Here is a 23,263-nt window from a genome sequence, read left to right on the forward strand (position 1 = left end):
TCTGAAGCTTCAGATTAATGGTGTGGCTCAACAAGAGACCCAAGAAATGCTGAATTTGTTTCGTTTGTATTTTGTTTTCCTTCCTTTCCAGCGAGGTCGGTTCCCCAACAGGAAGTCGGACTCTTGCAGCCTCGCGTGACCCAGATGTTTCGACTCTTGGGTGACATTTAGGCCGTTTGATCCGGGTGTTTACCGACGGCTTCACAGGAATCAGGGAAAGGCTTTTGGCTCTGATCTCAGCACTCCAGAAGGTGGAGATCAAACGTGTCTCCTCACCGCAGCAAACCACCTGTCAGCCCAAATGTCAGATTCATTCCTCCTCTGATCGAGTGGGGAACCGTTCAGAACATCTGTCTGTAGCACAACAGAGGACGTATCAGACGAGGTTCTTCCCTAAACCGCACCGCCGGCCCGGCGACGGCGCTGATTGATCTGCTTTGAGGGAAAATGATGCTTTGTAGGAATAATGCAGATCAGTCTGAGTTCTGCTGCGGCTTTACTGGATACATCTCTCCTTTTAGCTCACTTTCAACACAAGCTGATCCTCTTTCTGCTCCAGGGGGTCAAAACGACCCTCCGATGAACAGATTTAGCTCTCGTTAGGATTTTTCTTTTCCTGAAACTGGAACTAAACTTAAAAATGAACAGCTTTTAAAACGCGCGTCAGCATCAAAACACTCATGACCTGTTTACCATTTATGGGCGAGACCGCATCGATGTTTCTATGCAAACTTTAAGAGGTTTTAAGACTCTATTTATTTATTTATTTATTTATTTATTTATTTATCTGTAAACTGTTTGGGGGTCTCGCCATCTCACGAACAAACGCAGATGTTCGGGGGAGGAAAAGTGATGTTTCTGTCTGACTTCTTTGCTTTTCGTGTCGCCCGCCAGCCACAGATGGATGCAGAGCAAACACCGCGGACTTAGCTGATGCAACGGTGCGTCTCCTTCTCGGAGTTCGCTCCAGAGACACGATAATTATGGCTGCTCCACAATGAGTCGGTGAAATAATCCCCTCCCAGTGTCAGGAACAACCGGGCCGGCAGCAGAGTGGAGCGAGGCGACGACTTTAAACCGGTTTCACACGTTTAAGCCAAACACTTCCTGTCTGGGTTTACTCGGTGGTCGGCTACAAAACGTCTGGACAGAGGTGGGCATCGGTCAAAGAGGCTGATTGGTTTACAGCTGTTATGAAAGCCAACACGAAGCCACTGCTTCAATAAGAAAAGTTGGGCGAAATAAGCAACATCAAATTCTACAGAGTTGCGGTTTGAATCCAGACTTTGCATCAAAATTAAGTTGAACCCAAGGAGGAGAGAAATCGGGACAAACCGCAGCTAAAGCTAAACATGTTGTTCTGCGGGTCGGCGTAGCCACGCCCCATTAGAGCCTGAGCAGGTCTACCATTGGACCAAACTGTTTGAGGTTGGGCCAATCACAGCGCTCGATGTTTGTAGGGAGACATTAGACAGGCGTAGCACCAGAGCTGCATCGGAAGAAAAACTACAAAGATGGAGTCTGGTCATTTGAATCAGCTTTGGTTTCAGCCGTGGACGATTTAGTCTTGGACTTTTCTTTGAGACATGAGCAGATAGAGGTTCTTCTTCTTTGGCCGTGTACAACCGACTGCCCTGCGCATCGATAAAGTGATGAATACGTTGCTCTGACTGGTCCTAGCGCTGATCAGCGGCGTGCAGAGGGTTAATGTACGAGTCGTAGCCCGCCAGGCTATGACCCAAAGCACATTTTTGTTTAGAACGTTTTCCATGCATGTTGTTGAGAGACGAAAACTAGACCCTTTTAAAGTTTCAGATCCATGAAAATGATTTTCCGAATATGTTTTTATTTATTTATATATTTATTAATTTGACAGACGCTTTTATTCAAAGATGTACAATTGTTAGCCAACTGGGCGTGATGTGATCTGTGGGGGAAACCGGAGTACCCGGAGGCAACCCACGCACGCATGGGGAGAACACGCGACTTCACGCAGAAAGGCCACCGCCGAGTTTGGAACCTGCAACCTTCTTGCTGCGAGGAAACTGTGCTAACACCTGCGCCACCGTGCAGCCCAAATATGTATTTTTGAGTTTTTCATACAAGCAGCTAAAAATAAAACAATCATTCTGAAAACCCATTTTAATGATTTTATCAATTCAATTCAAAAATACTTTATTAATCCCAGAGGGAAACTGATTGCTGTCGTAGCTCAGAATAATAATAATAATATCAGATTATGATCAATCACTATGAGTGTTTCATGCAGGCTGAACATGGAAATAGTCTCCTACACCTATCTCCTGGATCAGAAAAGCCTGACAGATCTACGTCACCCTGTCACTAACATTCATGGACTCACCCATCTGGACTCACGACGGGGAAGGCTGTCGTTGGTTCAGCGTCCAGGAAACAGCAGAGAACGTCTCGACTAGTGGAAGCTAATGTTAGCGTTAGCAACTCCACCACACAGCAGAACTCCTCCAGGCTCGTGTTATTTGTGGAAATAAAACATCAACGTTGCAAAGCAAGCAGAGTCAGTGAGTTGTGTTGCTGTTAGCCAATCAGAGAAGAGATGTCCAGATATCAGAGAATAGGGCTGGAACATGCTTGCTGCTTAACGACGCGTGTGTTTACAATGGCTGCCACGCGTAACTCGCGTTGATTTGAAACATTGTTGGTGCACGTCCCCTGGAATTAATGCAACGCGTTTGAACGCTGCTATATACGAGTAACCAGTAGGTGGAGTTGACAAAACGAGCGAGACACACTCCCCATGGTGACTCCGTCTCTGGTTTAGAGGTTTTTACGCTACGATGACGCTGCCGTTTTCTTTTCTTTCTCAAAATTAACCCGTTACTGATCTCTTCTATTGACGCCATGTTTGTTCTGGTTGTACCCACTCTCTGTTGAGTCATCTAGTGTGCCCCCTAGTGGAACACTCCAGTGCTACCCGCAGTGCAGCGTCGTGCAGAACCACGTGCGTGAACAAAGACGCTTCCTGCGCTATCACCGGGTTAAAAACAAGTATGTCCCGACCGTGAGACTCCATATCCTGCCGTCCGAAGCGCAGCTCTGATTTGGCTCACTTGTAATTCCTGAAAATGGTGCACCGGAGCTTTGTTTCTCCAGATTACGACTTACAATGCATTAATTCTTACTAGAGACCACCGCAAATATATTCATTAAACGAGTGTTAAGCACCTTTAAGTTACGGTTGATTGTGAGTAACGTTGACTTAACCCCGCTGCCCAATAGCGAGTCTTTAAACGGCACAGGAAGAAATATTGGAAAGTAAATTTTTAAAAGGGGTTTCAGATTTATAAAATGATGATTTGGTAAGTTTGCAGCAAATAAAATAAATCATTTTGTAAAACAAAAGTCTACTACTACTTTACTTTTCCTAAAAGTGTTGTGACACAAACCCACCTTCATCCCAACAACGTGACTGACTGATGAAGCTGTTACGGCCAATGAAACAACACATTTCAGCTGCTGGAACTGTGTTTACCATTAAGCCAAGGTTGTATTTCCCTCTGACCAGATCAACACGTCATTTTTACCACAGGAAAGAAAATCCCTTCAAAGTAAAATCCAAAGATAAACTGCTGATTTAGATTTCCTCACGATTTCAGATCCCTGGCTCTGTGTGTGTGGCGCTCCAGGCCTGACAGACTGCACTCAGCTTATTTCCCTATAAACGCCACCTAAACTGGACAAATGAGGGAATACGACACTAAAAAAGGAAAGAAAAGTTATCATATAATGTGAGGAAGGCTGGAGTGTAAGCGACTGGGAGATTTGTGCCGCAGTTATGACCCTGATCCTTATTTCTGCATCGTTTACATCAGATCTTGTTGTGAAGAGGCATCATAATTGTATAAACAGCACCGATGTGTGCTGATTGTATGTGCAGACCCTGACTGAAGGCCTTCATGATTTTATTTCATTCCTGGTTGACAGCAGTGGTGACCCACGTGATCCATTCTGCGTTTCTGAGCCCATTTCCAGCAGAGTGCTGAAGCTTTTACTTTTCATACTGCACGTGCATCAGTGTGTGAACCACATTGTAATAAAGTTTCACCTGGAAAAACCCAGAAATGAGCGTTCCTCCTGCCCATGAAGACGTGACGTCACGTCCCAGACGTCATTTTCTATTAAAAATCCCGTGAGTCATCAAGGAGGAGTGGACAGAAGTAGGCTGGCCCTGGGTCAGCTGCTGCGTCACGCTGCAAAAAATAACCCCACGAACGAGTTTTTTCACTCCTGATTTAAAGTTATTTTATTAGTTCATTGTCAGTTTTAGAAATCTGGGACTCCCCTTGACTCTGGTTATATTCTGGTTTCCATCAGATTGGATGTTTAAATGTTTTTCATGAGTCCTGATTTGGACATCTTTTGCAGCGTGATCCCGGACCTCCCAGCACTTTCTGTGCACTCACATCAGGTGGGAGGTCGGGCCAGTATAAAACCACAACCACAGGAGGAGACTCAGTCCGCTTCCATGTTTTAAAAGTTCAGAAGAACTTTGAGGACTTTACAGAGTCGGCAGGCAGCTGCGTAACGGTGAGCGCGCGAGCCAAGACGCGCAAAAGTTGGATCCCAATAAGAGAACTGTAAAAGAAGACTCATCTGCGAGGTTCGAGTCTTTTGGACTTTTGAGTGTCTGAACTCAGCTGGAGATGGCAGAGGGAGACTTTTACACGATGGGGAACCGGCAGCGGTTTCCTAGAGATCCCTTTGGAGAGTCTCCGTTCGGGGACCAGCTTGCTTCCCGGTTTATGGGCGATGACTTTGGGATGCCGCCTTTTCCCGATGACCTGGCGTTGGATTGGCCCGGGTGGGCTCGACCAGGCCGGCTGAGCACGCGCCTGGGCCCGTCGCCCTTCAGCGGCGGTTTACGCGCAGGTTTCCCCGCGCGCCATTCCACGGGAGGCCCCGCGCTGTACACCAGCAGGTACGGAGAGCCGCCCTCCCGCAGCCCGCCCACCACCACCGGCGGGGAGCCCTGGAAGGTCTGCGTGAACGTCCACAGCTTCCGGGCGGCGGAGCTGAACGTCAAAACCAGAGACGGGTTCGTGGAGGTGTCAGGTGAGCTGAGCTGCAGCTTGGTGTTTAGAGGTCAAAGTTCAAAAAGACCTATATTTATCACATTTTTCCAAGCATCTGACTCAAACGGAAACTCGTTTAGTTTTTGTACAAAGACAGAAACTAAGATTTTAAATGTTTCTGGGGATTTTTTTTACATTTTTATCCAAACTAGACAGAAAAGAGAGAAATAACTTATCTTCAGCTCTGCAGCTGTCATCGGGACCCCGAGGTCACCTCCTCTGCTGCGTTTCACAGGAAATGTAATAAAAATAATGTATTATTGAAGCAGGACGTCATGCATATTTAAACATCTGTGTAAAACCTCCAGGAGAAACACTCCAGTAAGCAGCGATGGCCTGAAAAGTTTAGAATAAATCAGAACTTTCAAGAGCAGATTCAGCTCTGAAGCAGGCAGACTTCATAACCAAGACTGGTTTCATCTTGAATGTTCCTTCCCGGCTCTTTGAAAACCGTCCCAGCAGCCGGACTCATCTCAGAGTGAGTCTTGATATAAAAGTGGACGACAGGTTTTTGGAAACTGGGATGTTGGCAGGTCCTCAAGATTCACCACCTGTTCCAGATTCTTGGAGAATGGCTCCCTCAGCCGCTCATGGGCTTGATTTAGATTTAAGGGCTGTGACAACAGGCTCTGTTTGTGTGAAGACGAGCAGAACGTTCTGGAAGTGGCTCTGCTCCGACCCGGCAGTGTCGGAGCAAGTTGTGGAAACTTCTTCCCCGTCGACGCTGTGGAAGACAGACGGATTCCAGGGATGCCCGGAGCCGAGGAGGCCACAGAGGACAGCTGCCTCCCCCCACCCACTGAGTTTTTTATAAACACGCTGGTATGCCACTCAGCTCCATGTTGGGCCTGCTGCTCGGCCTGTTCTAAAAGTGTGGAACAGAACCAAATGAAAGCAGGTCTTAAGGCTTCCTCTCACCGGGCAAAGATGAGATCTTAAGCAGCAGTGGAGACGGACAGGAGCTCTCAGCTGTGGGGCGTGAACGCTCGCCGAGATGAAGTTAACGCAGAAGATCTAATGAGGGTCAAGGAAGAAAAGCAGGGCGGGCAATCCTGATCCTCGAGGGCCGCTATCCCACATGTTTTACTGTTTTCCCTGTTTCAACCCACCTGATGTCAATCGGCAGGAGATTAGCTGGCTTCTGCAGCTTGATGAGCTGCTGAATCAACTGTGTTGGAACTGGGAAATAACAAAAAGATGGAGGATACCAGCCCTCGAGGACTGGAGTTGCCCGCCCCTGAAGTAGAGTAAAGTTTAAATTTAAATAATAAATAATAAAAAAAAAAGGCAAGAGAGGCGGAACCTGGAGATCCAACAAGATCTGAAAAGGATCTAAGGAGACTGAGGAGTTTAGGACAGACGTAGATTATCTTATTCACATGTTCCTTGTGACCACGTGAGCAGCACTTTAATCCCATTTTATAACTTTGGCTCTTTATTAAAGACCAAGATCACAGAGAAACCATTTTTTATTATTTTTTAAATAAGATCGGTCCCTTCTGAGATTCACACACAGGCCAAACGAGAAAAAGCATTCTGCCCCAATTCCCTGCGTTAGTCGTCGGAACAGGAGCGCCAGAGCTTTTTTCCCATGAGAACGACACCGAAAGCATTCATTCAGAGACCACCGCGGATGCAGCGCGTGAACGAGAGCTTTAAACATCTTCAGAAGAAAAGAGGGCCTCTGAACCGGGTCAGGCTCGGCAGGTTTCGTCTGCGCTCCTCTAAATGGGACCCAATAAACACACTTCCTGGTTGCACTGGATGGGATGGGAAGCGGGTTAACGAGGACACGCGTGTAGTGATTTTGTTTTTGTCGGATTTTCTCAAACTCAGTTTGAAGATCAGCACCAATTAAACTCGTGGGATGACGGCTTTAAAGGGTCCAAACTGTCCTATAATCACATCTGTAGAGCCTTTCATGTGCAGAAATGCAAATGACATCCCAGAATATTCCACATGAGGAGGGATTTAGACACCGCCCTCCTCCTCCCCTCTGCATGAAACCTCTGAAATGTGTGTCACCAAGATGGAGACGGCTCTCTCAGGGGATGAGTTGTACTTCTGAGGTCATGTAGCCTGGCAAGCCAGACTAAATAAATGTATTATTTAGTCTGGCCACGCTCCATTGACGGCTCTCGGTTGTGGGGCGGGTTCTACCGTTGTCTTTCAAATGATCTCCGCATGCTACTGGACAATGAATGTGACGTACTCTTGTTTCACTCTGTTGCATCATCCCACCCACCAGGCATATGGAGTGCCCTGATTGGCCCACAAAGCGGATAAAGCTCTGTGATTTGTTCACTAAGCAGATAGAGCACTATGATTGGCCCACCATTATGGACCAATCACAGCTCTTTATGTGTTTGAAACCCCTCTAGAGAGCTGTGATTGGCTAGCCAGAGTCCTGGTAGGAGCTGCTGAGGTTCCAATGGAGCATGCCTAGACCATTCTTTGCAAAGCAAGAATTTGGTCTAGTTCACTAGGCTAGAGGTCATGCTGAGATCTTCTTAATGACCTCATGACCTCAGCGGTGATCGCACGTCTCCACGGAGCAGATCTCTGACACCGTTCAGCACCTTCAGCAGGCGGGTGGGGGGCGTCGCATATCTGACCCTCGGGGGGCACAAAGGGACGGAGCAGATCCTGGTGGCGACATCAATATTTAACCTTCTAGGAGCAGCTGCTCCACAAATGTGCTGGTCATAAACCACAGGGAGAAGGTGGAGGGAGGGGGGGGGGGGGGGGGGGGTTGGAGGTGTTTTCAGGACTCCGTGTTCCTCAGAGCCGACATCTACAGCGCATGGAGGTGATGTAATCCTCCCAAAGCCGGCGCACGGCCGGGACCGGGCAGCAGGAACGAGTCTGACATCAACCCTGAACATGTCTGACTTTGGTTTCACGTGATCGTTTATTCTCACCACCTCTCCTCCCAAACAGGAAAACACGAAGAGAAGCAAGAGGAGGGAGGCATCGTGACCAAGAACTTTACCAAGAAGATCCAGTGAGTAAAACTTAAGCGAGGCTTTTCTTTCACTTCCAGTGAGTTGGAGTAATTAGGCATCGATCCACTCATCACTGTAACGGCTTCATTTAGCGGCGCCGTTATGAGCGGCCGTAGGAATATTAGCAGAGCTGATTCATTAGATGGAGCTCGCAGCAGTGGGGCGTCAGGTCGAGAAGATGAAATACACAATATTAGTTTTTACTACATAAGGCGTGATTCACCTTCATTTGATGACCCCGGAGAAGAGAGGATCACTAGAAGTGGAAAGTATGATGATGATGTTGGAAGTAAAAACAATCCTGTTCCCCCTTTTTAACATCTTGTTACGTATGAAGTAAAGGAGATAAAATAATGGCTCCAAGACCACAAAGTGGCGTGAACTAACCGCTCAAAGCTTCTTTATTTTTACACCCCGGGATCCTTTAATAAATCTGTTAACGCACAGCACTTTTCAACCTCGGCTTTTGTCTCTTTTCTGTTCAGATTCAGTCCTACAGACCCTTAAAGGCACCATTTCATGGTAAATCCACCTTTTGGAGCTTTTTATCATATGCGATATTATTTCCTCATGAACACAAATTCCAAACCCATTTTTGGCTGCATTCGTGCATTTTCCTGTTTCAGCTGCAAATTTAAAGTTTTGTTTTGAAAATCTTATAAAGCATCAGTGGAAACTAGACTCCTCATCAGGCCCTGCTCCTCTTCCGGAGGCTAGTCTCTGGTCTGAAGCTGTCTCCCCTGGCCGGGCTGGGATGTGTGGCTTAGGCGACTGGTGTGAACGGTAGCAGACTTGGTAGTCCAGTGGTTAGTGCGCCCCCCCCCCCCCCCCCCCCCCCCCGGGGGTCGGGTTTTCACAGCATCTGTCTGCATTCCTTCGTGGGGGTTGTTGTTAGCATCTTGAAGGCTACCAGTGCGTCAGATTCGGATAACAAGACTTTGTTTGGGTCAGCCTGAGATAATTTTCCTCTCTGCCTTCAGTCTTTAAACTGATCATTCCAGTCCTTCAGTGAAGCCATTTTGGGTTTTTAAACCTGTCCATACCGTCCGGTGACCCTCTCCGAGATGACATCCATTTTGCGCACTAATACCGGTAAAGCAGCTAGAACATTGTCCAGCTTACGATTCACCTCGAGTAACGTCCCAGTCTGAGAAGTCTCCACACGGACGGTGCTTTCCGTGGGTGCGGGTCGCCCTCCAATCGCTCCCGTCTTCCCAAATTTCCAGAAAACCAGATATTCTCCCACTCCAATCAGGAGAAATCCAGTGATCATCAGGCTGAATATCCACACGTCTTCGACATCCTCAATGGACAACTGGGGGAGGCATACGATCTTCCATTCCCTCTAGGAATCCAGCATGTACCCCGCCGGGTGTGTCCCCTGTGGGCATGTGGGAGCCCCCTGCTCCGTTCTCATTGTTGAAAAAATCTTATCGATCGCGTTAAATGACCAATTTATCAAATTCATGGTTAAAAAATAGGGTTTTTCAGAAGAAATGCAGAGAAGCGCTCTGTGGGCAGACAGGACAAAGAGCCTTGGGAAAAAAGATAAGGGAGCGTAAAGAGAAGCGTCTGTACTCCGCGAGTGCCAGGAAGAAAAAGTGTAAGTGTAAGATGTAAAAATATTCATTTTTAGCCAAACTTCTTAACGCATTCGCTGCCAGCGTTTTTCAGCGTTTTCACAGGTTTTTTTTAAGAATCACAGAGCGTTGCGCGCTAGGATGATGTCGACTCCAAAACAACCAAAACAAAGAGTGAACTCACCTCTTACATCAGGAAAATCCGCGCGTTTTGAGCGTCATCCGTTCATTCATAATTTGTTGTCGAATTGTGATCGGCAGAAACTTTTCCGGTTCGCGCCTTACTTTTTTTACAGCAACGGCCCAAAACGATCTCCTAACACATGGATGTTCTGTTTCCTGATCATGTGACTTGTGATGTACGTGGATGATGATCAGCTTTAGAGCTGGGTGTTTTTTCTCGTGGTGTGGGGGCTCGTCCGACGCCCACACAGTAAAAATACTGCAAATGACGACTTTAGTCGTCAATGGCAGTGAACGAGGTAAGGGCCGTTATGGAAGGTCCAACGAGCCACAGGTTTCAAACCCCAGTATGTACATGTCCCCCTGATTCTGTTTCACTTCAAACATCAAACGCTAAACTCTGGTGTGAATCAGCTTCTCCCAAGTTCTGCTAAACTCCCTGTTGGTTAATTAGAAGCCGGATCCCGGCAGCTCTGAGCTCTTCCTGTACGATGCAGCGTAAATGGAAAGCTGTGATGTGTAGAGAGTAGACGGCCCGTAGAGCGTATAAATAACTGACCCCGAAACTCCATCTGGTTAAACGAGTTTCAGTGTGGCTGCAGGTGGAAAGCTCACTCGCTGGCCTGCAGCAGGGTTCAGAGCGGGACACAGAAGCATCACTTATTAACCAAAAGGGTCGACCTTTGAGAGCAAAGGTCACAGTTGAACCTTAGCACATGGAACTCTCAGGCACAAAAGTGGCGCCCTGTCGTTTCACCGTCTCGTCACTCTGATCTTTTGAATAAAAAAAAAACATTGAACATTTTCTGGCAGCTGTGCAGAATCATAAACTGGCCGACGTTAAACAAGCTCCTCCCACTATCTGCTGACGTAAAAAGCTCCAGTTTTGCAGAAACTGGCTGCTTGATGGAAGACGAGGTGCAAACGGCTCCTGATGAATATGAGCGCCGCACCAACTTTAATTACACTCGTTCATTTTTAGAGCCCACTGGAACTTTGTAGACCGTATTGCTGATTTATAGATGTTTTTGCAGCTCTGGTCCAGACTAAAACATCTCTGCAGCTACTTGACTGTTAACCAGACAGTTTAAGAAAGTTTTGTGTTGAAAATTTTTCCCTTTTTTCAGAAAACTCGGCTTTGAAAATGAGAATATCCTGTTCTGGTGTCATTTTTCAGCGTTTGACATTAACTCTGAATGTTTTTCTCGAAGCCTTCGGGCGTCCGTTTGTCCTCCCACCTGACGCCTTCGGCCTCTCGCTTCATCTTTTCTGGGCTTTGGCGCTGGTGTGACTCCACTCTTGGATCACATTAGTTTTCCTAACATCCTCCCTGATTTGTATTAGAGTCTTGAGTCTTTGATCCCAGTGAAACGCTGATGTCTGAATACTGGAATAGAAATGATTCTCTGAGCTTCTTCTGCTCAGTTTGACTTTTTATTTCACACAAAAGCTGAAGTTGGAGGGTAGCTGCTGCTCCTCTGACAGCAGTCTGGTGTTTATATTAACACCACCCCCCCCCCCAAGAAAACACGTGGCTGCTCCCAGAAACCTTACAGTGCCCATATTTGGACAGACAATTCGACTGTGTGTGTGTGTGTGTGTGTGTGTGTGTATGTGTGTGTGTGTGTGTGTGTGTGTGTGTGTGTGTGTGTGTGTGTGTGTGTGTGTGTGTGTGTGTGTGTGTGTGTGTGTGTGTGTGTGTGTGTGTGCAGTAGCCTTATACACCTTTTATTCGTGAAAATGTGTAAATGATAACACGTCTTAAAACCCAATAATTACATGTTTTAAAGGAGCAGGTAGAGGCCTAAACTTATTTAATCCCATTAATGATTAATAATTAGTTCAGTTACTTTGTTTAGTTTAACAACAAAAAATAAATAAACTTGACAAACTCAGAGAAAAGGTGAAAATATACACCGCCCGGCCCAAAAAAGCCTCCACCTGGATTTAACTAAGCAAACAGGTTCGGAGCCTCCTATTAGGGGGTTAACTTTCGGCTGCTACAGTTTATTTAACCCAACTGGTGCACTGAGTTGTTTCTCATTTCCTAAAAAAACAGGTGGAAATACACGTCTGGTGGTCATGGAAAAGATGTTAGTCTGTGTGGGAAGGGTCAGGTCACTGGCATCAAGCAGAGAAAACATCTAAGAAGATGCAGAAACGACTGTAACTGGTTAAGAACTGTCCCAACGATTTATTAAAACTGGTCTGATGAGTCCAGGTGGAGCCTGTTCCAGAGTGATGGTGCGTCAGGGTAAGAAGAGAGGGCAGATGCACCCATCCTGCCTAGTGCCTACTGTACAAGCCTGTGGTGGCAGTGCTATGATCTGGGGTTGTTGCAGTTGATCAGGTCTAGGTTCAGCAACAGGATGTGCTCCAAGAATGAGGTCAGCTGACTACCTGAATATACTAAAGGACCAGGGGTCTCATTTATCAAACATGGCGTAGAATCCTTACTAAAACCGTACTTAAGCTCAGCAAAAAGAAGTACTTACGCCAAGTAGGTTTGTGATCTATCAAACAGGGAGTACGCACAGCTGCACGCGACCTCCGCTTGATAAATCAGAAACTATCTAGAAAGGTTCTCAGCTGCATTTTAGTCACATCCCGCCCTCACCACGCCCACTTACTGCCATAAATGGTCAATGCAAAGTGCCTTGTGGACCTCATGCATATACATAAGCCGGCTGTTGCAGCGCTCCGCCAATGACATGGCGACCGTAGATCAAGGCAGATCAAGGAAGCACAATTTCACAATCAGAAGTTGAGGTATACCTGTGGGTGAGGTGGAGAAATGAAAGGAAGTGCTTTTGCAAAACAAATAAGAGAAAATCCACGGAGTGGCACAGCATTGCTGAAGCCGTCAATGTTGACTTCTTCAGAGAGATCTGTGGCGGATATTAAAAAATGGTCCAATCGGGATTCTGTCCCCAGACTCCCGGGTGAAAGTCACACACACGCTAACCAGTCAGCCAAACGGAGATTCCTTGTGGCTGAGTAGCCAGGGCGCATGATCAATCGGGTCACAGTGACAGGACACACACCGTCACAGACGCATGATGTTCTGTCTCAATCTGCCCCCCTGCTGATATTCTGCATTCTGCACTTCAGGCTCTGTGTGTGTGAGTGGGGGGTGGGGGGTGGGGGTCTTCTGTGTGAAAACGAAGCTGTACAAGTGATAATGCTGCAGGATATCCTTCTCAGCAGCAGCACTGCAGGTGCTCTCCATGTCCACCATGTGTGTAAGCCAGGTCCTTAGTCAACTTCAAGTTGCGCACATTTTCCCACTAAGTTCTTTCATGAATCCCAAAGTTTGCGTGGAAAGTTGCTTACGCAGTTTTCCGACCCAGTTTTGTGCGTAAGCTAGCTTGATAAATGAGGCCCCAGGTTATTCCATCTTCCCTGATGGCACGGACATCTTCCAAGATGACAATTCCAGGATTCATAGGGCTCAAAGAGTTAAAGAGTGGATCAGGGAGCATGAGACATCTTTGGCCGCCACAGAGTCCAGACCTTAACCCCAGTGAGGATCTTTGAGATGTGCTGGAGAAGGTTTTGTGCAGCGGTCAGACTCTACCATCACCAATGTAAGATCTTGGTGAGACATGAATGCAACACTGGATGGAAATAACTCTGACGTTGCAGAAGCTCATCGAAGCACACATCGAATGCATGCCGTAATCTAAGCTAAAGGCGGTCCAGTTAAATATGACAGTGTGGGACCTTTTTTCTTTGGCCAGGCGGTACATTTCATCGAGCTTTGTTGTTTTAAATGATCAAATCACCTTTTTCATCAGGCTTGTTCCACACATTGATCCCCTACTGAGGTGCACTTGCTTTTGAACAAAGTCCAAAACGTTCCCTTTAACTTGGCACTAAAACAGGGTGACTGTAATGATTGCAGCTCTGATCCGATTCCAACACTTTAAAAATCTCTGCGTATTACAAAAGATGTGCTGGTTTAGTTTGTCACTCAAAAAAGTAACGTCAGAGTTTTTATGACCTCCTTTAAAGTGACTGTGTGTATTTTTCTTGGCGATGGGGGCAGTAGAAACCTAAATCGTTGCAAGCGAGCAGTATTTTTGTGTTAGAGTAAGACCTGACCAACGGATGCCCATTAGGGTCAAAAAGCCCTGTGGAGTGCAAACTTGAGCAAAATAACGAGCACATCAGACTCCCTTACATCACTGGCAACTAGTGAAGAGGTAAATGTGTAAACCAGCAACCTTTAAGAATGACGAAAGTTTTGTAATTGTTACGAATCAGTAAAGACATTTTGTCCTCATGGGCTCCCGTAGAAGGAAACATGGCATCTAATATGGCGTTGCGCAGAGACTTAGACACACTCCCATGTATTTTAGACCTGATTTTTATGGTTATATGATGAGAAGCCACCAATATTTTTCAACAGCTGGACATCATTAATTCATTTTCAACAACATTTAGATGGATATTTCCAGAGATTAATGGTGAAAACTACACATTATCTCTTTAAGGCTCTTTTTTTATTATCCTGTTCAGTTTCTGCCCTCACCCTCTACACACACACACACACACACACACACACACACACACACACACACACACACACACACACACACACACACACATTTTAAAACGTTTTGAACACACGTTGACTTTCCACCAATTAAACTTTTGTTCCACTAAAATTCATCGACGCTCACATTTGATCCTTTTTCTCCCTCCTCCACTCCATCAGGATCCCCGCAGAGGTGGACCCCCTGACGGTCTTCGCCTCCTTGTCGCCTGAGGGCGTCCTGATCATCGAGGCTCGGCAGACTCCTCCATATTACCTTTTTAGCAGCGAAAGCTCCCAGGGAGGTGACACGCGGGAGGAGGGGCAGGAGGAGGCCATGGCCCCCGAGGCCCCCGAGGCCCCGGTGCTCTAAACAAACATCCTCCAGACGTCAGACAGGAAATGTGTCGCCTTTCATCTTCGTGTTTCTGAATAGTTAGAATAAACGTGTAAAGGTTTTCAGGACAATCGAGTCCGGTTTGTTAAATTTGCACCAAGTCGTTTTTTATTTATTTAGAAGCAGGGAAGCCTCGGCTCGTCCCGCTGACTTGAGCTTTATTACTATAAACTTTAATGTTCTTAACATCATATTTGTCCAATAAATGTGAGATTTTGTTGCTCAAGTGGACGAAAAAAGGCCAAAACAAAAGAAAAAGTCTGTTCGTTTTCATTTATGGAAAGAATCAGGATTTTGTTTCACGTCCCTTAATCTTTGAGAAGTTTTCCAAAATAATTCTTTTTTTTTTTAATAAACAAATAATTAAGCCATCTAATAGATGGAAACTATGATTCACTGAACTAGTATTTAAACACTGCAGACAGTTTGCACATTTATCTTTTAAAACCAGTATGGTGGAATAATAATTAGCATAATGAAATTCTCCATTTTGCCTTTGCAAGCAATAAACTGTTAGTGCTCATCTAATGAATTCCCTTTAAAGTGCAAATAAATTCAATTATGATTTAATGAATGCAGCATCACTAAATTACTTCCAGTAGTTTTTGTTTTTCCTCAGAAAACCAACATTAGAGTGTTTTTGATTTGACCATCGGGTCCTGAGACTCGACGCTGACCTGCTGTGACTCGACTCCACCAGCAGCCGACCTAATCAGCCCTGATTGTTACTGATGATGTTTACAAATGCAAAACAGGGGAGGTGTTTATTCAAATCAGGTTTGATTTACGCCGCGTACAGCTTAGCAGTCATCAGGCAGCACGTCATTAACAGGAATTCATCCGAAGTGAGAAACGCTTTTGTTCGTTTGTTTCTCTCGTCGTAAAAACGAGCGTGTGCATTCATGCTGCCATGTAAATATACTTAATGTGTGCAAAAATATAATAATTTGAAGTGTTCCACACTTTTGTAACTTAGATTTTTTTATTATTATGTTATTTGCATGATGTTGGAGTGCAGAGTCTCGTGTTTTTCTTGATGCTTTTGTATTGATGATGCAATAAAAATGTCGAGCCACCCCCGCTCCCTGTCTGCGGTTCCTTCTCTGTTTTCCGGACGCTCGCGGGCGTCGCTCCAGCGATCCTGTCGTGTTTTCGTTGGAGAGCTCGACGTTTGGCTCAGCGATGGCTGCAGGACGGACCCAACCCGCAGAGGCTCCACAGCCTCAGCTTTTGTGTGCAAGCAGGAAAAAAGAAGCTAAACTGGGACCGTTCCATTTCCTACTGTCTGATGCAAAACGCTGTAATCTCTGTAAATTGGAATGGAGCCGAGTCATTGGTCTGAATTTCAACGAAAGGCTTCCCTGCGTCCTGTCGTGTGTCATTCTCTCACAAATTGCCACATTGCTATTAGATTACACGGGACTTATGCTGTTACCATGGCAACAGCCATATTGGAATTAAGCCTGTCTTTCCTTGGGCAAGGCGTTGATGTAAGAAAGCCACAGCTGTGCAAACATGTAGGATCTGATGTAACCGTGTGTTTGATGAGCAGTTTTGTACTTTCAGATGAAAACAAACTAGAAGGAACACGACGCACATTTCTGCAGACTATAGCTTTAATGGAGCTCCAGCAAAAGCACGGTTTAATGTTCTAGTAGCGACTGACTGATGCGAACGCGTCTGCGGAACCGGCGCTGTAGGGCTGTTCACTCTGTGGGTTCCTGCTTCATGTCAGCAGCTTCCAGCTCCTGGCTCTGGATGTCACTCCTGTTGCCCAGCTCCTGCTCCTCAGGCTGGGAGAGCTCCTCGCCCCCATCCTCCTTCACCTGGACCTCTCCATGTTCCAGCTGGCTGGATGGAGCCCGGCGTTCTCCTACAGCTTCATGGTGCTCAGAAGACTGCTGCAGACTGTCTAAGCGTTTATCTTCTCCAGCCACTGGTGGATGTGCGTCTCCAGCTGGCTTTTCTTGGGTCTCCTCATCTTCTGGCTCAGGCGCAGCTGTGCTGCGGCAGGGTTGGTCTTCTGATTGAGACACTTCTGCGTTATCGTCTGTTTTCATGTCCAGTTCTTCAGGTTCTTCTGTCTCCACCTGCATTTGTATTCAAACAAACAAAAAAAAAAAAAAACAAAGTCTTCATTCATAATAACATGAAAGGAGACTTTATCAGTTAGAAATGTGATTCACCAGTGGCGGCTGGCCAGTAGAGGGCGATAGGGCGCCGCCCTCCCAGTTTTTCTGTGTTTTTAATTTTTATTTAAAAAATAAATAAATAAAATTAACAATAATCACATATTCTAAGTTAATTGTGTGTTTTGTAACAAAAATAAATCATATATATATATATATATTGGTCTCTGCCGGTCTCTGCCGAGCGGTGGAGGCTGTGTGCTGTTTTTCAATCGCCCAAACAGCGCGAGACCAGCTGTCCAATTGCTGACAAGAATATCAAAGGGTAGGAATGGGAATGTATCCAATCAGCGTCGACGTTGTTTCAGAACGTTTCAGAAGCATGATGGGCGATGGAGCTACCGCCAAAGGATTCGTTGGTGTTCGGTAGAACTCGGCAGAGTCGTTTTTGGTCGTGACGGAGATGTAACATGGACGCCGCCGGTGACTACAACCAGCATGGATACCGGATCTCAGCAGCCACTGAATTCAGTTCAGTCTCTTCTCCAGTATCCGTTCGAGAGGAGAACTATGGTGGAAAAACTAAATGTCAAAGAGCTTGGACCAGATCAGCCCGACGTAAAGATAAGCCAGCAGGAGAAGGAGAGAGGTAAACTGTACACACGAGGCTTACCAGGAAGGCTAGGCTAGCTGGATGCAATCACGCTAATGCGTTATTTTGCTTTCCGTGTTTGTTATTCAAAACGGCTGGGACAGACAAGGCATGGATGAGTCAGGAGTTACAGACATGAAACATTTTTCTGAGAAGGTGAAGAAACACGAGTCATCCCTGGCACACATGGACAACAACACGGTGAAGCTAGCCATGCTAGGCAGCAGAGCTAACGTTGCCATGCAGGGAACAACAGCAGCTGGGTGCAGAGGTAAGCTGTACATTACATTTCTGTGAACAAGACAATCAGAATCAGAAATCCTTGGTTGTCCCACAAACCGGGACATTTGTTTAATAACATGTTTAATGTGCAATAACTGTAAAAACTAATTTCAACACACATACTTATTATACATATTTAATCACGTAAATGTGTATTTCATGTAAATTTGTACATACATCAATCTGATTCCATTTTACTTGTTACACTTCTGCTGCAGCAAACAAATTTCCAAGCTTTTGGGACAATTAAACATTTTTGATTCTCAATCAGATGTTTTTACCTCAAATGTAAAAACATCTGATTGAGAATCAGAAATGTTTTATTGTCCCAAAAACTGGGAAATATGACATTTGTAAGAGGATACTGATGACATTATTTCCTATGAAAGTGTTTCCTATGTACTTATCTGTTGTTTTTTATTCATCATATGACAGGTTTTTCACACCATCCTGAGCCATGCAAAAGAAGATTCTTGTCACCACACCCATGACCACAGCCGAATCAGAAAGGTGCTTTTCTACTTTAAAGAGGATTAAGACTTTCCTGAGGAACACCGTGACACAGGATGGGCTGAATGCTCTTGCCATGCTCTCCATGGAAAAACAAGCTTGTCACAAACATTCCTGACTTCAATAAAAAGCTAATCGAGAGCTTTGCCACTCAGAAGGACAGAAGGGCAACATTTCTGTACACATGAGGTATCACACACACACACACACACACACACACACACACACACACAAATGCATCCACTTGATCTTTGTATAAAGTTGACCTTGGCACAACACTCCAGAAATATTTAACAGTGTAAATTTCTGGCATTTTGTCTAAGTGGTGTTTACTACCATTACTGTAACAGTGACCTGCTCATAATTTTTGGTGTTCACTCAAATGTTGAAATTAAACAAAATGTTTTTGTTACTTTCCTCTTGCATTGCCTATTTACCATATATGGTCGTGTTATTTTATGTGCAGTTTAATGCAGTATTTTTCAACCTTGATCCGCAAGGCAGCGTGCCAATAGTCAGACACACCTGGATTATTCAGTTTGTCCAATGATGTAAGACAGGAAATAAAAGAGCTGTGCTTAATTCAGGAAATAGTGAAGTTGTGTACAAAGCTCAGAAAGCACAAGTTTGTTTAAAAATAAAAAATAGCACAGCCCCACCAAAAATATTTTTCACCAGCCGCCACTGTGATTCACGTGTGGTTGGATGCATTTTTTTTCTCATGCATTTACTTTGTTCATGTGAGCTTTTTTTCCTCAACCCTAACCCAAACAGTCTAGAGTTCACCCAAGGATTCAGTTTGCACAAAGGCCCCTCAGACATTCCCATCTTTCATAAAATATATAAATTTGGCCTCTTTTCTTCCCCAATTTTAGCTCAATCCAAGCCAGCTGTCCCAAGAACTGACTTTAGCCGACATGTCAGCTCTTCCTCTTACGCTTTCTGCATTTTGTAAACTCTTACTTGTTCACCTTTATTGGAAGAATGATGGCGACAGGAGCAGAGAATTCCGGAACTGGAGCTTCGATGGTCAGGATTCCGTCGACAGAAAGTCTGGACGTGAGTTTGGTCGCGTCCACCTCGGCTGGAAGCCTTGAAGAATAATAATAATAATGATAATACTTTTTATCTTGTGCTGTAAACGTAACGCCCGTCCTGCCCCGTGTTCGCGGTCACGCGTGACGAGTTGCTGCGGATGTTTCTTTCCCACCTGTACTTCCTTTTAAAACATCTGGCTATAAATCCGTGCTCGTCGGGCCTCTCCTCGTGCGTCCCTGGGGAAAGATTACCGTTTAGAGAGTTGAAGACAGAGAACCCACTCACAGAAATCAATTCGTGTCACAAAGCTCTGACTTTAATTTCCCCAAGCAGCTCTCTAAATGTGCAGCATTCAGCTTGTTTTCTCGCCATGTTTGGTTTTATGGGGCCTTGTTGTGAACCGCCACCTAAAACGCTCCTCTACTGTCTGAGATACAAACATTAGATCAGGGTTTTAACATCCAGATTTAGAAGATAATGTATCAGTCAGAGCTACGATCACTGCTAATGAAAAGGTGTTTAATTATTAAAGCTGTACCTGCAACTTCCAGAAATCCGTCTCTGAGGCTCAGGGAAATCTCTGAGGGATGGAAGTGAGCTACGTCCATGCTGACCCTCCACTTACTGATCTTCTGTCCTGGGTGAAGCATCGACTCAGAGACGTAGGGCCCCGACAGCGGTGCTGGAATGGACCCCAGCCAGGAAAAGGCTGCCAGATTCCTCCTGAACCAGTCCACCTCCATCCACCGCCGCTCCCCTGGCTCCAGGACACGTGGCAGCCCAACATCCGGGTTCAATATTTGGCTAAACTGCCACCATTTCCCCTGCGTGGGAGCCGTATTGTGCTCCTCACATGGCTTCTCTGTTCTAGCAGGCTCAGTCATGCTTAAAAAAACTGCTGCTTTTTAATTGATAAATGCCGAAATCCTCGGATAATTAACCGTGTTTGCCTAAAGACGAGTGGGGTGAGGCACACAAGTCTCTGCCGGGCTTTATATAGAGCTTCAGCACTCGTGCCGATCCCATGAGAGGCCATGGGGTGATGGGTGTGGACGGCCGGCCCTCAGCTCTCGCTGTCCCGAGGACGACCGCACGTTAATTATTTGTATTTATAACTTTTAAAGACGTGATGGCAAATAGCGAGAAGCTGACAGTGTTTGGGTTTCTGTTTGAACTGTTGCCTGAAGATCCAACTTCCCACATCCCAGTGAACTCTGTCCTGCGAGCGATGACCTGGCTGCTCATGAGCCAGGCATTCAGCCTCGTCCTCCGCCCCCCTCATAGGGTCCTGTGGCAGCAGCTCATGAGCCAGGCATTCAGCCTCGTCCCTGTAGGCGAGTCTCGGCAGTGTGAGTAGCACAGAGCTGCCCTCCACTCCGTGTTTCTTTAGCCGGGCGGTTTTCAGCAGGATTATTATAGTTCCCTCTCTTATGATAGAGTGTGACAGACTTGTTGTCAGTGATTCGTTTGTGGAGCTGAGTGCCTTCACATCCTGGCGTCGTGTCCGCCGGAGCACAAAACAGATGAAACAGCTGTTTCTGACACTCTCCGTGGCGCCGAAGCCTCAGATTGTGTCTGTAGAATAAGCAACGAGGGGTTAAGTTGAGGATTTTGTTGCAGAAAATAAACTAAAAAACTTGGTTTTAATCTTTTTTCTCTTTTGGCTTTTTTATGTTGTTTCAGTCGTGTGTTATAGAAAATAAGACATCTTTATTTATTTTTAACCATTTGTAATTTCTTCCCCCTTGCAGGGTTTAGTCATTCGTTTATTCATGTATTTGTTCATTCAATCAATTATCTATTTATTTATTCATTTGTTCATTTATTTATTCATTCATTTGCTCATTCAATCATTTATTTATTTGTTTGTTCATTCATTCATTCATTCATTTATTTGTCAATCAATCAATCAACTTTTATTTATATAGCACTAACAGTCTGACAATAAAAACCCCTTCACAACACTCATCCTCTGGCACACACACACACACACACATACATACATACATGCCCCCTTCCCCATGGTAAAAAAAAAACAATTGGCTGAGATCAGATGAGCCAGACCAGCTAACCCCGGCTTTCCACAGCAGCCGTCAGCAGCACGTTACTGCAGCAGCACGTCATAGCTGCTGATAGGAACGGCTGTGGTCAACAGAACCTTTTCCACTGGAGCCGTCAGCAGCGCGAGTCGGCCGCGTCTCAGGAGCAGCATGTCGCGGCCTTTACGCGCCGGTTCTATTTCCTACGCGCGACGCCTCTGAAACGGGTCAAGTTCGACATTTTTGGGGAAGGAAAGACAGGAAATCGGACGCGGAAATGGAGAGAAGCTCCCGAGATTTTCAGAATAAAGAACGTACTGCCTTCCAGTCGCTTTACTTTAAAAAAGGTTACTAACTGTGCGTCCCCGTGAGAAGTTATCACCTAGCTAGCGGTCTCCTTTGTTTTTCAGGTCCGTATTGGCGATTATAAAACGGACAGAATATAAAAACACAAACCTTTTGGAGCCATGTTGTAGTTTTCTCCTGCTTGTTGTTGTGTTTACTGACGAAGTCACTCGTGTGACTTCGTGTCCTGTCGGTGACAGCTGCTCCTCTGCTGCGTCGCGTCTCGTGGGAAGGGCCAAGCAGCAGCTAGACGTGCTGCTGCAGTAACGTGCTGCTGACGGCTCCCGTGGAAACCCGGGGTAAGGATAAGGAAACGCCATCAGGGGAGCCATCCGCCCCGGCAGCAGCAGATCCACAGCAGCAGCCGAGGCACCGACACAGGGCGCCCAGGGCAGGTAGGGCAGAAACCCCCACCACCACCCAGGCACACCTGGAAAACACCCAGGCCACCACCGCCGGGGCAGAGGGCTCCCACAGAGGAAGCGCTGGAAAAACATTAAATTAGGGTTAAAATATAAAATCAAAAGAGCTCAAATGAGGATTGTAATATAAAAAGTTATATAGATATTAAAATAATGTTGATCATAAATCACGGTAAAAAAAACTGTTTAAAAAGCACGTATAAAGAGAGAATACATGAAATAAATAAAATAAATAGATAAATAAATAACCTAAGTAATTAAATAATTTAAAAAGTGATAGTATTCAGTTAAAAGCTAAGCTAAAAAGATAAGTCTTGAGCCTGTTTCTAAAAACATGAACGTTCTCAGCAGCCCTGAGGTCCCCTGGCAGCTCGTTCCAGCGGCGAGGACCGTAGTACTGGAAGGACGCCTCGCCGTGAATATGCGTCCTGACTTTAGGGATGACAAGGAGACGGCTGCCAGAGGAGCGCAGAGACCACGTGGGTTCATACGGTAAAAGCAGTTCTGAAAGATAAGAAGGCCCAAGACCATTAAGACACTTAAAAACCGTTAAAAGTATTTTGAAATCGATCCTGAAACACACGGGGAGCCAATGCAGTGATTCTGAAACCGGAGTGATGTGCTCCTGCCTCCTGGACTACGTCAGGACACGTGCTGCCGAGTTTAGTAATAGTTGTAAACCTGAAATCCTCTTTTTAGGAAGAGCAGACAGCAGGGCGTTGCAGTAGTCTATCCTACCGGTGATAAAAGCGTGCATCAGCGTCTCCGTATTGGCCCGAGAGAGAATTGGGCGGACTCTGGCGATGTTCTTTACATGATAAAAACCTATTTTGGTGATATTTTTAATATGATGGATAAAAGTCAGCTCAGAGTCAAAGATGACACCCAGGTTCTTCACTTGTTCAGATGGATTAAGAGACAGTGATTGTAATTTTTTTTTTCTCCCCTGTCCTGTCTGGCTGTGAAGCAAGCAGAATTGATGTCTGAATGCTGGTGACAAGCCTTACAGATTTACTCTCAGGTGGAGCATCAA

At 45.7% G+C, this 23,263-nt stretch overlaps 3 protein-coding genes across 3 annotated transcripts in view; 2 read left to right on the plus strand and 1 right to left on the minus strand.

Annotated features, from left to right (window-relative positions):
* Nucleotides 1-4,101, plus strand: part of srrm4 (serine/arginine repetitive matrix 4) — a gene marked incomplete in the record, with an annotated part of 71,264 nt that extends 67,163 nt beyond the window's left edge. The window contains 1 exon segment of the mRNA XM_070555558.1: nt 2-4,101.
* A 212-nt stretch (nt 4,102-4,313) lies between these two features.
* Nucleotides 4,314-15,895, plus strand: hspb8 (heat shock protein b8). Its single transcript, XM_015960520.3, has 3 exons — nt 4,314-5,091; nt 8,052-8,115; nt 14,600-15,895. Exons 1-3 carry the CDS (start codon nt 4,683-4,685, stop codon nt 14,787-14,789), a joined length of 663 nt encoding a protein of 220 aa, XP_015816006.1. The 5' UTR covers nt 4,314-4,682; the 3' UTR covers nt 14,790-15,895.
* A 516-nt stretch (nt 15,896-16,411) lies between these two features.
* On the minus strand, nt 16,412-21,469 carry si:dkey-1k23.3 (heat shock protein beta-1). The gene is made up of 4 exons (XM_015960519.3): nt 19,963-21,469; nt 19,597-19,660; nt 19,358-19,478; nt 16,412-16,903 (listed from the first exon to the last, which is right to left on the minus strand). Exons 1-4 carry the CDS (start codon nt 20,306-20,308, stop codon nt 16,520-16,522), a joined length of 915 nt encoding a protein of 304 aa, XP_015816005.3. The 5' UTR covers nt 20,309-21,469; the 3' UTR covers nt 16,412-16,519.
* Nucleotides 21,470-23,263: the final 1,794 nt, after the last annotated feature.

Source organism: Nothobranchius furzeri, chromosome 10, assembly GCF_043380555.1.
Source record: "Nothobranchius furzeri strain GRZ-AD chromosome 10, NfurGRZ-RIMD1, whole genome shotgun sequence".
Taxonomy (NCBI): Eukaryota; Metazoa; Chordata; class Actinopteri; order Cyprinodontiformes; family Nothobranchiidae; genus Nothobranchius; species Nothobranchius furzeri.